Consider the following 12,771-nt stretch of genomic DNA (forward strand, 5'->3'; position numbering starts at 1 on the left):
AAGGACAGACGTCCTTCAAATCAGGCTCGCCCAAAGTGGCTCGACAAAGAAACTGAAAAAAGTATTGCTAAAAAGAGACAGGCTTATAAGAAATATAAGTGCTCGGGTGCATCTAATGACTATGAAAGTTATGTATTAATACAGAGAGATTTAAAAAAGACAATAAGAAAAAGAAAGCGACAATACGAAATGAACATCGCTGATAAATCCAAAGAGAATCCCAAAGAATTCTATAGTTACATTAGAGATAAAAAGGTTGTTAGGAATCACATTGGTCCACTATTATCTGCTGACGGTCAACTTGAATATTCAAATGAAGGAATGTGTAATATCTTAAACAATCATTTTAGCTCGGTATTCGTAAACGAAACACCTCAAATTTGAATTCCAAACTGAAACCTGTGAAAAGTCTGGGGTAAACTTACTACGGTAAATATAACAAAAGAAAAAATTAAAAGGTGTATAGATAAACTCAAAGTTAATAAAACACCAGGGCCTGACGGTTGGCATCCAAGAATCTTAAAGGAAATGAAAAATGAGATTGTTGTTCCATTAGAAATTATTTTCAAGAAATCCATCATATCCGGAGATGTCCCAAGAAAATGGAAGCTAGCTAAAGTTACTCCCATATTCAAAAAAGGTGACAAAAAGAAACCAAATAACTATAGGCCTATAAGTTTGAGTTCAATCGTAGGAAAAATAATGGAAACTATCATCAGAGATGCTATCGAACATCATTTAGAAAGTAACCGTTTGATAAATGATAGCCAGTATGGTTTCAGACGGAAACGTTCATGCGTGACTAACTTACTCGAATTCTACAACACAGTTATCTCGAATTATGACAAAAGAAACAATATAGATTTAATATATCTAGACTTTACAAAAGCTTTTGATACCGTCCCACACGAAAGACTACTTACTAAATTAGCTTTACACGGAATAAGTGGTAGCCTATTAGGTTGGACTAGTAATTGGTTGAATGGTCGAAAACAGAGAATTGTTTTAAATGGAAAAAATTCTAGATGGAAAAATGTTACAAGTGGAGTTCCTCAGGGTTCCGTTCTTGGACCACTTCTATTCATAGTATATATAAATGATATAGACCACGGACTAAAATCTACTGTTTCCAAATTTGCTGATGATACAAAACTGTGCGGAGTGGCAAATGATCACTCAAACCAATTAGATATTCAAGAAGATTTAGATATATTACAGCAATGGTCTGAAAAGTGGCTAATGAAATTTAACACAAGTAAATGCAAGGTAATGCACATAGGTAAAAATAACAGTAAGTACGATTACAAGTTATTTGGAAATTCGTTAACAAAAGTGGATAGTGAAAAAGATCTCGTCGTAATTATCAGTAACGACCTCAAATCATCCAAGCAGTGTATTTCAGCCTCTGAGAAAGCAAATAATATTCTAGGACTGATTGCGCGATCTTTTGATTTCAAAAGTCCATCACTCATTAACAAGCTATATAAATCATTAGTTCGTCCCCATTTGGAATATGCTGTTTCCGTATGGTCACCGAATCTCATTAAAGACATTGACAGACTGGAAAAAGTACAACGGCGAGCCACAAAACTGATTCCAAATATCAAAAATAAATCATACGAAAATCGACTAAAACATATGATTCTGTTTTCCCTAAAAAAGCGTAGACTCAGAGGTGACTTGATACAGGTCTTTAAAATTTTAAAGGCAATTGACAACATCAAAAGTGACAAAATTTTCACATTGAATGAGAATCAGACAAGAAACAATGGTCTCAAACTATCCGGAAGTATATTCAATTTGGAAGTAGGTAGAAACAACTTTGCCAACCGTGTAATTAATGAATGGAATAAACTTCCTGCACAGGTAGTGCAATGTAGTTCAGTTCGAAGCTTTAAGAATCATTTAGATAAACACCTAAGCAAGATGCTGTAATGATTATAATTTATTTTATATTATTTGTTTTTGTTTTGTTATCATTTGTCTGTCTGATTTTCATTTATTATTAATTATATGTCAATTTATTATTATTTACTATTTACCTTTAAGATTCCCTCCTTGAACCATCCCCATTCCTCCTCCACACCCATCTCTGCTCCATCCTTTACTCCCTCCCACTCCTCCTTCAGCTTCTTTTCGTACTCCTTCTCCTTTTCATTTTCATTCAAGGAGTTCACTCTAAGAACCTCCCTACCTTTTGTCCCTTTCCTCTTTCTCCATCTATCCTCCACTCTCAGCTTACCTTCCACCAAAAAATGATCTGATATTCCCCCACCCTCTCCCCTTAGCACATGTACATCCTTAACTCTTCCTATCATAATCCTATTTACCACTACATAATCCATTAGCGCTCTATCTACCACCCTTCCCTCCACCACCCTCTCCCATGTGTACATATGCTTGACTTTCTTCCGAAACACTGTATTTGCTATCATCAACTCTCTTTCTAGACACATTTCCACCATCAACTCTCCACTACGATTCTTTCCTGGAACTCCACACTTCCCAACCACCCCATCGATTGGACCATTTCCCACCCTAGCATTAAGGTCTCCCAGTACTATTACATTGACATTTCTTCCTAAACCCTCTATGCACTCATTTAAATCTATCCAAAAGGCCTCCCTTTCTTCCACGCTCTTCTCACTGCCAGGCCCATATGCACTTACAAAGACCCACATCTCCTTTCCCAGTTTCACCTTCATCCACATTATCCTTGAGGAAACCTCCTTCCACTCCACTACCTGTTTACCTATCTCCTCACTTACTAGAATAGCCACCCCTTCCCTCCCTCGCCCTCTCTTCACTCCTGATAACCTCCTACTTACACTCCCAAACTTACACTCACCCTTCCCTTTCAACTTAGTTTCACTCAAAGCCAACACATCCATCTTTCTTCTCACAAACATACTACCTATCTCTTCCCTTTTACTCTCATCTGTACCACATCCACGCAAGGATGGTGTGTGGAACAAGAAGGACAGGGGGAAATAGAAGAAAGGGTAGTGAATGGTGGGATGAGGAAAAAAAGAAGGTTGTAGAAGAGAAGAAGCGAGCATTCACAGATTGGTTACAAAAGAGGACGGGGGAGTCATATGAGACGTACAAAGAAAAGAAAAGAGAAGTAAAACAAAAGGTAAAGGAGGCAAAGAGGAGAGCAGATGTGAAATGGGGTAGGAGTATGACAGAAAATTTTGAAAGTAATAAAAAGATGTTTTGGAAAGAAATTAAGAGAGGAAGAGGAGGCGAATCAAATAGGGAAGAAAAGGTAAAAGGTACAGATGGAGAGATGATAATGGAAGAGATGGCAGTAAGGGGAAGATGGGCAGAATATTTTAGGGAGTTGCTAAATGTGAAGGAGGATAGGGAAGGAAAGATACCTGCAGTGGGAAATGCGAAGAAAATGAGAGTGATGGGTGAGGAGAATGGAGGAGAAATAGGGAAGGATGAGGTGAAGGCAGTTGTAAAGATGATGAATGCAGGTAAGGCACCTGGTCTGGATGGATGCCATGCAGAATGTCTGAAAAAGGGAGGTTCAGTGATCGTGGACTGGTTGGTGAGGTTATTTAATGTTTGCTGGAGAGAGGGTAGAGTACCGGAGGACTGGAGAAGTGCCTGTATAGTTCCTCTTTACAAGGGAAAAGGGGACAAGTGTGAATGTAGTAGTTTCAGAGGGATTAGCCTGTTAAGTGTAGTAGGGAAGGCTTATGGGAGGATCTTAATTGAGAGGATTAGGAGAGGAACAGAAGGAGTAATTGGTGAGGAACAGTGTGGTTTTAGGACAGGTAGAGGTTGTGTAGATCAGATATTTGTGGTAAGACAGATATGTGAGAAAGCTATAGGAAAGGGGAAGGATGTTTTTTGGGCTTTTATGGATCTGGAAAAGGCTTATGATAGGGTAGACAGAAAGGCACTGTGGGAGGTTATGCAGATTTATGGGATAGGAGGAAAGCTTTTGGGAGCTGTCAAGAGTTTTTATGAGAGTAGTAGAGCTTGTGTCAGGATTAGAAATGGAGAGAGTGAGTGGTTTGAAGTAAAGGTGGGACTTCGTCAAGGATGCGTTATGTCGCCCTGGCTGTTCAACTTATACATGGATGGGGTGGTGCGAGAGGTGAATGCTAGGGTAGTGGGTCAGGGATTGGAGATGGTTAAAGAAAATGGAGAAAAGTGGGAGGTGAGCCAGCTGTTGTTTGCGGACGACACTGCGCTTGTGGCAGGGTCAGAGGAGGGATTGAGGAAGCTGGTGGCAGAGTTTGGGAGAGTATGTGATAGAAGAAAGCTAAAGATAAATGTGGGTAAAAGTAAGGTGATGAGATGTACAAGGGGTGAAAGTGGCAGTAGACTGGAAGTGAGCATTAAGGGAGAGCGACTGGAGGAAGTGGATAGTTTTAGATACTTGGGTGCAAGTGTAGCAGGAAAAGGAGGAGTGAAGGTGGAGGTAGAATGTAGATTGAGAGAAGCGAGTAAATGCCTTGGTGGATTAAAGAGTGTAATGAGGAATAGACATTTAGGAATGGATGCGAAGAGGAGACTGTATGAAGGAGTGATTGTGCCAACAGCACTGTATGGGGCAGAAACGTGGAACATAAGAGAAGAAGAGAGAAGGAGTTTGAATGTGTTTGAGATGAGGTGTCTGAGAAGTATGGTGGGGGTTACTAGGCTGGATAGAGTGAGAAATGAGGAGGTGAGGAGGAGAACAGGGGTGAAAAAGGATTTGGGAGATAGGGTTGATGAAAGAATATTAGGATGGTTTGGACACATGGAAAGAATGAGTGAAGAAAGACTAGTAAAAGAGGTATGGAAGGCAGATGTGGAGGGAGTGAACATGAGGGGACATCCTAGGATGAGGTGGATGGATGGGGTGAAGGGGGCTTTGGGGAAGAGGGGAATGTCTGTTGAGGAAGGAAGGGAGAGGACGGAAGACAAAGGTGAGTGGAGAATGGTTGTATATGGATGATGTTGTGATTGCATGAGGAGGAATGGGCAGGGGGGTGGGGGGTGGGGTAGTATGCGTGAGTAAATTTTGACGCAGCCCGAAGGGATTTCTCCCCGTCCTCTCCTTATATGCAAGGGGGGACAGAGAGGGGGGGTCGCCGATTAAATGAAGCGGCCTTGCTGTGGATGTGCTGTGTCTTGCGACACTGCTTCTGACCCAGGGCGGTGGGCAGGGTGCAGGGATGACCCGTCATCCAGGAGGTGCTCAGATGAGATGGAGGGTGGGAGGGGTGTGGAGTGTATTTAGGGATGAAATGGGTGGGAGTGTTTTTATGCCTTTCCCTTTTTGGCTACCTCCCTTGGAAGGGGGAAAAAGCCTTGGTATATGTATGTATGTACTATTTACCTGTTTGTTTATTATTTAACTATACCTATGCATTTATTTATGTATTTTATTTATTATTTACATTATTATAGTTTTTATTAATATTTCATTATTATTATGATTTTTTTTCGTTTCCGACCTAGATATGGACCAAAAGGTCTCCTGTCAGCATGCTCCGCCTTTGTAATCCTTTGTAATTCTTTGACAAGCCTTGCAATACACCATTAGAGTACCATTACTGCCCCGATCCACTTCAAGCCAATCTAGGTTCCAGGAGTGTATAGTAGATTCATGTTTTACTGGTTTTCGTTTTCCTTGGCCCTTGCCCGTAGAGTTTGAATTAGGCTTTGCTGGTCCAGAAGTGGTTCCTGCCGTCAAAACACTCTCCCTCGATTCTGAAAAGACTGATTCTGAGGGGAAATCATCTTCACTCATCTTCACTCGCTTCACTAGAAATCGCTCCATGATGTACGATCATCGAAAGTTTGGCATGGACGTGACGTACAAACGTAGACTTAGCTACCGTAAACCTAAGCTAGCTAACGAATCATTTTTTATTTCTGTATTTTTTATTCTCCCTCCAAAGATCCATATTTATGAACTAAATATATCATTATCAAATGTTCATATTTATACTTAAATTTATTTACTTTCAATTACTAACCAAACATTTTATTCTATTTTGTTTTCTCATAAATACGCGAACGAGGTTATAAATGGGATTTCCCAGTTTCCCTCCTAGGCCTCGAGCGAGTTTGCATATGTACAGTGTACGTATGCATGCGGTGATGTGGTATTGGGTATGGTGCATTGTACATGTAGTCAGCGCGTTGATTGGGCAGCTAGCTGCATGCAACCAATGAACTTCCCTGCATACAGGTACCATGCACTTCGCAACTAGCGACATTATGTAGCACGGTAGTCGTGTAGAGTCTAGTCAACATGTACTATAGTATACGCGCGCATGCAGCTGATACGAAGCTAGGCTAGGTAAGCCATTGAACTCTAGCAGCTATACCGCGTAAACATACGTACGTACATAAACAAATTAAAGTTGATTGATGCGTTGCGTTTATGATATCGATTGATAATGCAATGATTGATCACGGGTAAGTTGTGTTTGCTCTGATCCTTTCATCCATGGTGTTGGGATTCAGGGATTACCAAATGATGGATAATGCTTGAAAAACGTTGAATCTTGCCGCGGGAGCGATTTTTTTGTGGGGGATCGCTCCCGCTATTGGATTTGCGAGAGCGACATTGGAACTTTCCCGAGCGAAATCGCTCGTCGCTCCCGTGTATTTTTTTCGCTGGTGTATATATTATATATGTATATATATATATATATAATATATATAGTATATATATATGTATATATATATGTATATATATATGTATATATATATATATATATATATATATATATATATGTATATATATGTATGTATGATGATTTGGTTCAACGTCACTAACATCTCCCTATCGGGGGGCTAGAACGATGCTCCTTACAGTGGACATTATGGCTTGGAATTTAATGAACCATGCCCTTTGTTTAAGTTGTCCTTAGCAGGATTCGAATCGCCACCATCTCGACCTTCTCCGCAAGTAACGTATATATATATATATATATATATATATATATATATATATATATATATATATTGAGGTGTGAAGACAGAGTGAGTGGTAGGGTGGTGAGTTTAAACGCCAAGAATCCGTTGAAGTTTTATTTCTGACGTTTCGTCCAACTAGGACTTCTTCAGAGTATACACAAATAGAACAATGACAACTTATATACCGTCCCGATGGTTGCTGCATGGGAGTGAGGTAATGTATGCTGCATACATGAGGGGGAACGGGGTGAGCTGTGCGGGTATATAAGTTGTCATTGTTCTATTTGTGTGTCCTAGTTGGACGAAACGTCAGAAATAAAACTTCAACGGATTCTTGGCGTTTAAACTCACCACCCTACCACTCATATATATATATGTATATGCATACATATATATACATATATATTTATATATATATATATATCTGTGTGTGTGTGTGTGTGTGTGTGTGTGTGTGTGTGTGTGTGTGTGTGTGTTTGTTATAAGTGTAGCGTGTTAGAGTTCTTATAAGTGTAGCGTGTTAGTTCTTATAAGTGTAGCGTGTTAAAGTTCTTATAAGTGTAGCGTGTTAGTTCTTATAAGTGTAGCGTGTTAAACGTAGGGCTACGCATCCCCGAAAATAGATACACCTTAGAAACACGTTTTTAGAGATAACTGAGTGCGAGAGAAACTTCGGAGTTCTAGCGAGTCCGGACCCCCCCCTCCCCCCCCCCAAAAAAAAAAAAAAAAAAAAAAAACAGGAAATAGTGCATTAGCGCCAAGAATAAAGCGAGCAGAGCATTAGGTTTCATTGCTAGGACGGTAACGAATAGAAGTGCAAAGGTAATTATCAAATTCTATCTAGCGATCGTTAGACCCATCCCTGACTATGTGGTACAATTTTGGTCTCCGTCCTATAGAATGGACATCAATTCACTAGAATCAGTACAGAGATGAATGACCAAAATGATACATGGACTCAGAAATTTTCGTCTAATGTACTCAGCCTGGGGTACGCGTACCCCCAGGAGTACATTAGACGAAATTCGGGGGTACGTGACAGGTTTCTGAAAATAATCAGACTGTAATTGCAAACCTGTTTTTAGAAATTGCCTACATGTGCTAGGCTAGATGTGACCTCCTCTAGAAGCAGACGTTAAGTTACAATGTCAATAAGGAAAATCTTGGAGTTATGTCACTTGAGAGAAAGCTGTCTTGGACTACAATTGTCACACAACCTTGCAAACCCATAATACAGTAGTCATCCCTTGCTCGTTTTCTTTTGATCACATCTCTCAGCACGCGTACCGAACAGGTACCACAGTGAGACGTTTTTGCTTCCCACTTCACAAACTTACCACTCTTCCCCCACTACTCTCACCCTCAGGTATGTACGTTGAGATCTGCTTCATGGTTCCAGTGTATTTGTTATCTGATTTTGTAGTCTGATTTAAACTTTCTTCTCTGTACTGCTGTTTCTCCTAATTCTACTGTCTCTCCTTCCTCTGCTGTCTCCTTCCTGTCGTGCCTCTTCCTCCTGTCGTGCCTCTTCTCCATGTCCTGCCTCTTCTGTCTGTCTTTTCTCCCCTTCCCATGGACAATTTTCTGCTGGCGCTCACGGTGTGCATTATTATAGTGTGGTCTGGTGACTTGTCTGTGTGGTGTGCAATGTTATTGTGGTGTACAGTATAACTGTTCTGTATGCAGTATGAGTGCATAGTGTGGTGAATGAATGTGTGGTTGCATTACTACGTTGTGGTGTGTAGTATGATTGTGTAAACTGCAATAAACTGCACATCAAGCAAGGCAAAGATTTGCCGCAGTGTGTGATCTGCCAAAAAGTTCTTTCAGAAGGATCCATGAAACCTAGTCTTCTCAAGCGACACCTGTCCAGCTGTCATCCTGAACTTTCTGATAAAGACCAGTCTATTTTGAGAGAAAGGCACATGTTCTCAAGCGTATTAGATTTGATCATACCGGTCAGGTACATAAACAAAGTGAAGCTAGCCTCCGTGCTTCGTTTATGGTTGCCTTGAGAGTTGCACAAAATAAAAATCCCCACACAATAGTTGAAACTTTTGTCTCGCCACGCTGCAAAGATATTGTTGGCTATTTCTTCGGGGAGAATGCGGCACAGAAGCTAAACACCTTGCCATCGTCAAATGATACTGTGCATCGAAGAATATGTGACTTATGAGAGGACATCAAGCAACAAGTTATTGCGGAAATCAAGGAAACTCCTCTAGGTATCTTTGCAATTCAACTTGATGAATGAACTGATATATCATTTTGTGCCCAGTTTCTTGCCTACACGAGGTATATAAGACTCAAACTTTAAAGAAGAGTTTTTCTTCTGTCACCTTTGAAGCTGTGTCCAGCTTTTTTGAAAAAGAAGGGCTTTCTTGGGCAAACATGGTGGGATGTACAACAGATGGTTCCCCTGCAATGCTAGGCTGTCGGTCTGGCTTCCAAGTAAGGGTGAAGAAAGCAAACCCCAGGGCAAGCAAGATGCACTGCATGATTCACCGCTATGCATTAGCTGTGAAGACCCTACCTCCAGACCTCAAAAATGTACTTGACGATGTTGTAGCCATGGTCAACTTTATCAAAAACAGTCCGCTGAACACAAGGATGCTGCGTCTTTTGTGTCAAGAACTGAATGCTGAGGAAGAGTCACTCCTTTTTTATACAGAAGTAAGATGGCTATCGAGGGGTAACGTAGTGGCTCGAGTTGTGACATTAAAGGGGGAGCTGAAGGAGTTCTTCGAGAGAAATCAGAAGGAAAAAACAAGGAAGTTTGTAAACAAGCTTTCAGACAACAAGTGGATCACGAAACTGGCTTATCTCAATGATATATTGTCTCGCATCAATGCAGTCAACAGATCACTTCAAGGTTACTCGGCAACTGTGATTGATTTTGTGGATAAGCTGTGAGCTTTTCAAATGAAACTCAAACTTTGGCAAGAAACGGTCACAGCGGGTCGGTATGATGCTTTTGAGAATATGAGCGATAGCTTGTCAGTTCTGTGTAAAGATGATGTGAATGAGGTCAGTGGTCTCATCCATAAGCACTTGGTTTCTCTCAGTCAAGAGTTAGAAAATTATTTTCCTCATATCACAGACTTAGATTGCCAGATCATTCGAAATCCATTAAAGGTGGACCCTACATCCCTTCCAGATGAATTGCAAGAAGAATTCATCGACTCAACTGCAAAAGATTATTTTGATGGTTTGTCATTGACCAGATTCTGGTCAACAATGGCATGTTCTCATCCTACTTTAGCAAAGAATTGTGTACGGAACCTCCTGATGTTTCCATCTACATACCGCTGTGAGCAGGGATTCTCAGCATTGTTCTTGATTAAAAACAAGTTACGTTCACGCCTTGCAGTCAAAGACGACATAAGAGTGGCTCTTTCAAAGACTGTGCCAAGGATTGACTTGTTGGTAGCAAATAAACAGGCCCAACCATCTCTATACTTGCATTTTAATGTAGTAACATGTGTCTGTGTCGCAATTTAAGCTTAATAAACTAAGACAATTAATTATGCATTTATTTTCATCCTTACTGATGCTGCAAAATTTTGGGTAAGGGGTACGTAATTAATACTGAAAGACTTCAAGGGGTACATATGATTAAAAAGGTTGAGAAACCCTGCTCTAGAGAGACGCAGAGAGCGGGATGATCTAATAGAGGTGTTCAAATGTATCAAAGGCTTTAACAAGGGTGATGCAAACAAGGTCATCATATTAAAACAACAGGACAGGACTCGACAAATTTAGATTTAAGAAGGAAATAGGCAAGAATTGGTTTATTAGTAGGGTGGTCAACGAATGGAATAGACTTAGTAACCATGTAGTGAGCGCTGAATCTATCGGTTGCTGTAAGAAACGGTTAGACAACTTTATGGATGGGTATGACAGGTGGTGATGGATATGGAGCTGCCTTGTGTATGTCTTATGGTCTCTTGCAGTTTCCTTCATTCTTATGTTCTTATGTTCATAAGTGTGTGTGTGGATGTATATTGTATATATATATATATATATATATATATATATATATGTATATATATATACACACACACACATATATATATATATATATACATGTATATATACATGTATATATATATATATATATATACATGCATATATATATGTATATATACATGTATATATACATATATATATATATATACATATATATATAAATACATTATATATATATATATAATGTATATATAATATATATATAAACATATACATATATATATATATATGCATATATATATATATATATATATATATATATATATATATATATATATATATATATACAAGCTATATAAATCGTTAGTTCGTCCACATTTGGAATATGCTGTTTCCGTATGGTCACCGAATCTCATTAAAGACATTGACAGACTGGAAAAAGTACAACGGCGAGCCACAAAACTGATTCCAAATATCAAAAATAAATCATACGAAAATCGACTAAAACATATGAATCTGTTTTTCCTAAAAAAGCGTAGACTCAGAGGTGACTTGATACAGGCTTTTAAGATTTTAAAGGGAATTAACAACATCAAAAGTGACAAAATTTTCACATTGAATGAGAATCAGACAAGAAACAATGGTCTCAAACTGTCCGGAAATAGATTTAATTTGGAAGTAGGTAGAAACAACTTTGCCAACCGTGTAGTTAATGAATGGAATAAACTTCCTGCACAGGTAGTGCAATGTAGTTCAGTTCGAAGCTTTAAGAATCATTTAGATAAACACCTAAGCAAGATGCTGTAATGATTATGATTTATTTTATATTATTTGTTTTTGTTTTGTTATCATTTATCTGTCTGATTTTCATTTATTATTAGTTATATGTCAATTTATTATTATTTACTATTTACCTGTTTGTTTATTATTTAACTATACCTATGCATTTATTTATGTATTTTATTTGTTATTTACATTATTATAGTTTTTATTTAATATTTTATTATTATTATGATTTTTTTTCGCATCCGATCTAGATATGGACCAAAAGGTCTCCTGTCGGCATGCTCCGCCTTTGTAATCCTTTGTAATGTATATATTGCTAGACTGAAAAAGACTGTGTGTGCGTGCGTGCGTGCGTGCATGTACATATGCATGCATGTGCGTAGACAAAGAGAACCAGCCAGAGGGAACACCATATGTCTGCAATGAAACAAAAGCATTGGGTACGTGCCCCTAATCACGACACCACCCCCCTCCCCCTGCCAGTACCCCGTTACAGGCCCCCGAATGCGCATGACTGAACAATTGGTAAGACAACGGCATATGCCACTCCCCAAAACACACACACACACACACACACACACACACACACACACACACACACACACACACACACACACACACACACACACACACACACACACACACACACACACACACACACACACACACACACACACACACACACACACACACACACACGAGATGTATAGGGTGATTGTACCCATGATAATTGGACTTCACTAAGGAGGATGAAGTTGCTGTATTGCTTCCCGTGGGGACATCAATGTCTGTCGAACCTACATTCAATGATGACATGCGATTCAATGAACAAAGATGGGGACTAACGGGGAGGAGAGAGTCTTCATACCCATCCCCTCTCTTTCTCTCTTTCTCTCTTTCTCTCTCTCTCTCTCTCTCTTTCTCTCTCTCTCTCTCTCTCTCTCTCTCTCTCTCTCTCTCTCTCCGTGTTTACCTTGTTATTAGTCACCTACATCCATTCTCCCAGCTTTATCCTCCCCCTCTCCCTTTTCCCTCTTTTCTTTCCTCCTCCCCGTGTTGTCTACTTGTTCTTCTTCTTGTCCC

General features: G+C 39.5%; 2 protein-coding genes across 2 annotated transcripts; both read left to right on the top strand.

Moving 5' to 3' along the window:
- The first annotated feature begins 9,324 nt into the window (after window positions 1-9,324).
- On the top strand, window positions 9,325-9,846 carry LOC143041612 (zinc finger BED domain-containing protein 5-like). The gene has a single exon (XM_076213623.1). The coding sequence runs from the start codon at window positions 9,325-9,327 to the stop codon at window positions 9,844-9,846; it is 522 nt and encodes a 173-aa protein (XP_076069738.1).
- Window positions 9,847-9,855: 9 nt separating this feature from the next.
- Window positions 9,856-10,434, top strand: LOC143041619 (zinc finger BED domain-containing protein 5-like). Its single transcript, XM_076213629.1, has one exon. It carries the CDS (start codon window positions 9,856-9,858, stop codon window positions 10,432-10,434), a length of 579 nt encoding a protein of 192 aa, XP_076069744.1.
- Window positions 10,435-12,771: the final 2,337 nt, after the last annotated feature.

The sequence above is a fragment of the Oratosquilla oratoria genome, chromosome 3 (assembly GCF_046742065.1).
Source record: "Oratosquilla oratoria isolate Oo_2021 chromosome 3, ASM4674206v1, whole genome shotgun sequence".
NCBI lineage: Eukaryota > Metazoa > Arthropoda > Malacostraca > Stomatopoda > Squillidae > Oratosquilla > Oratosquilla oratoria.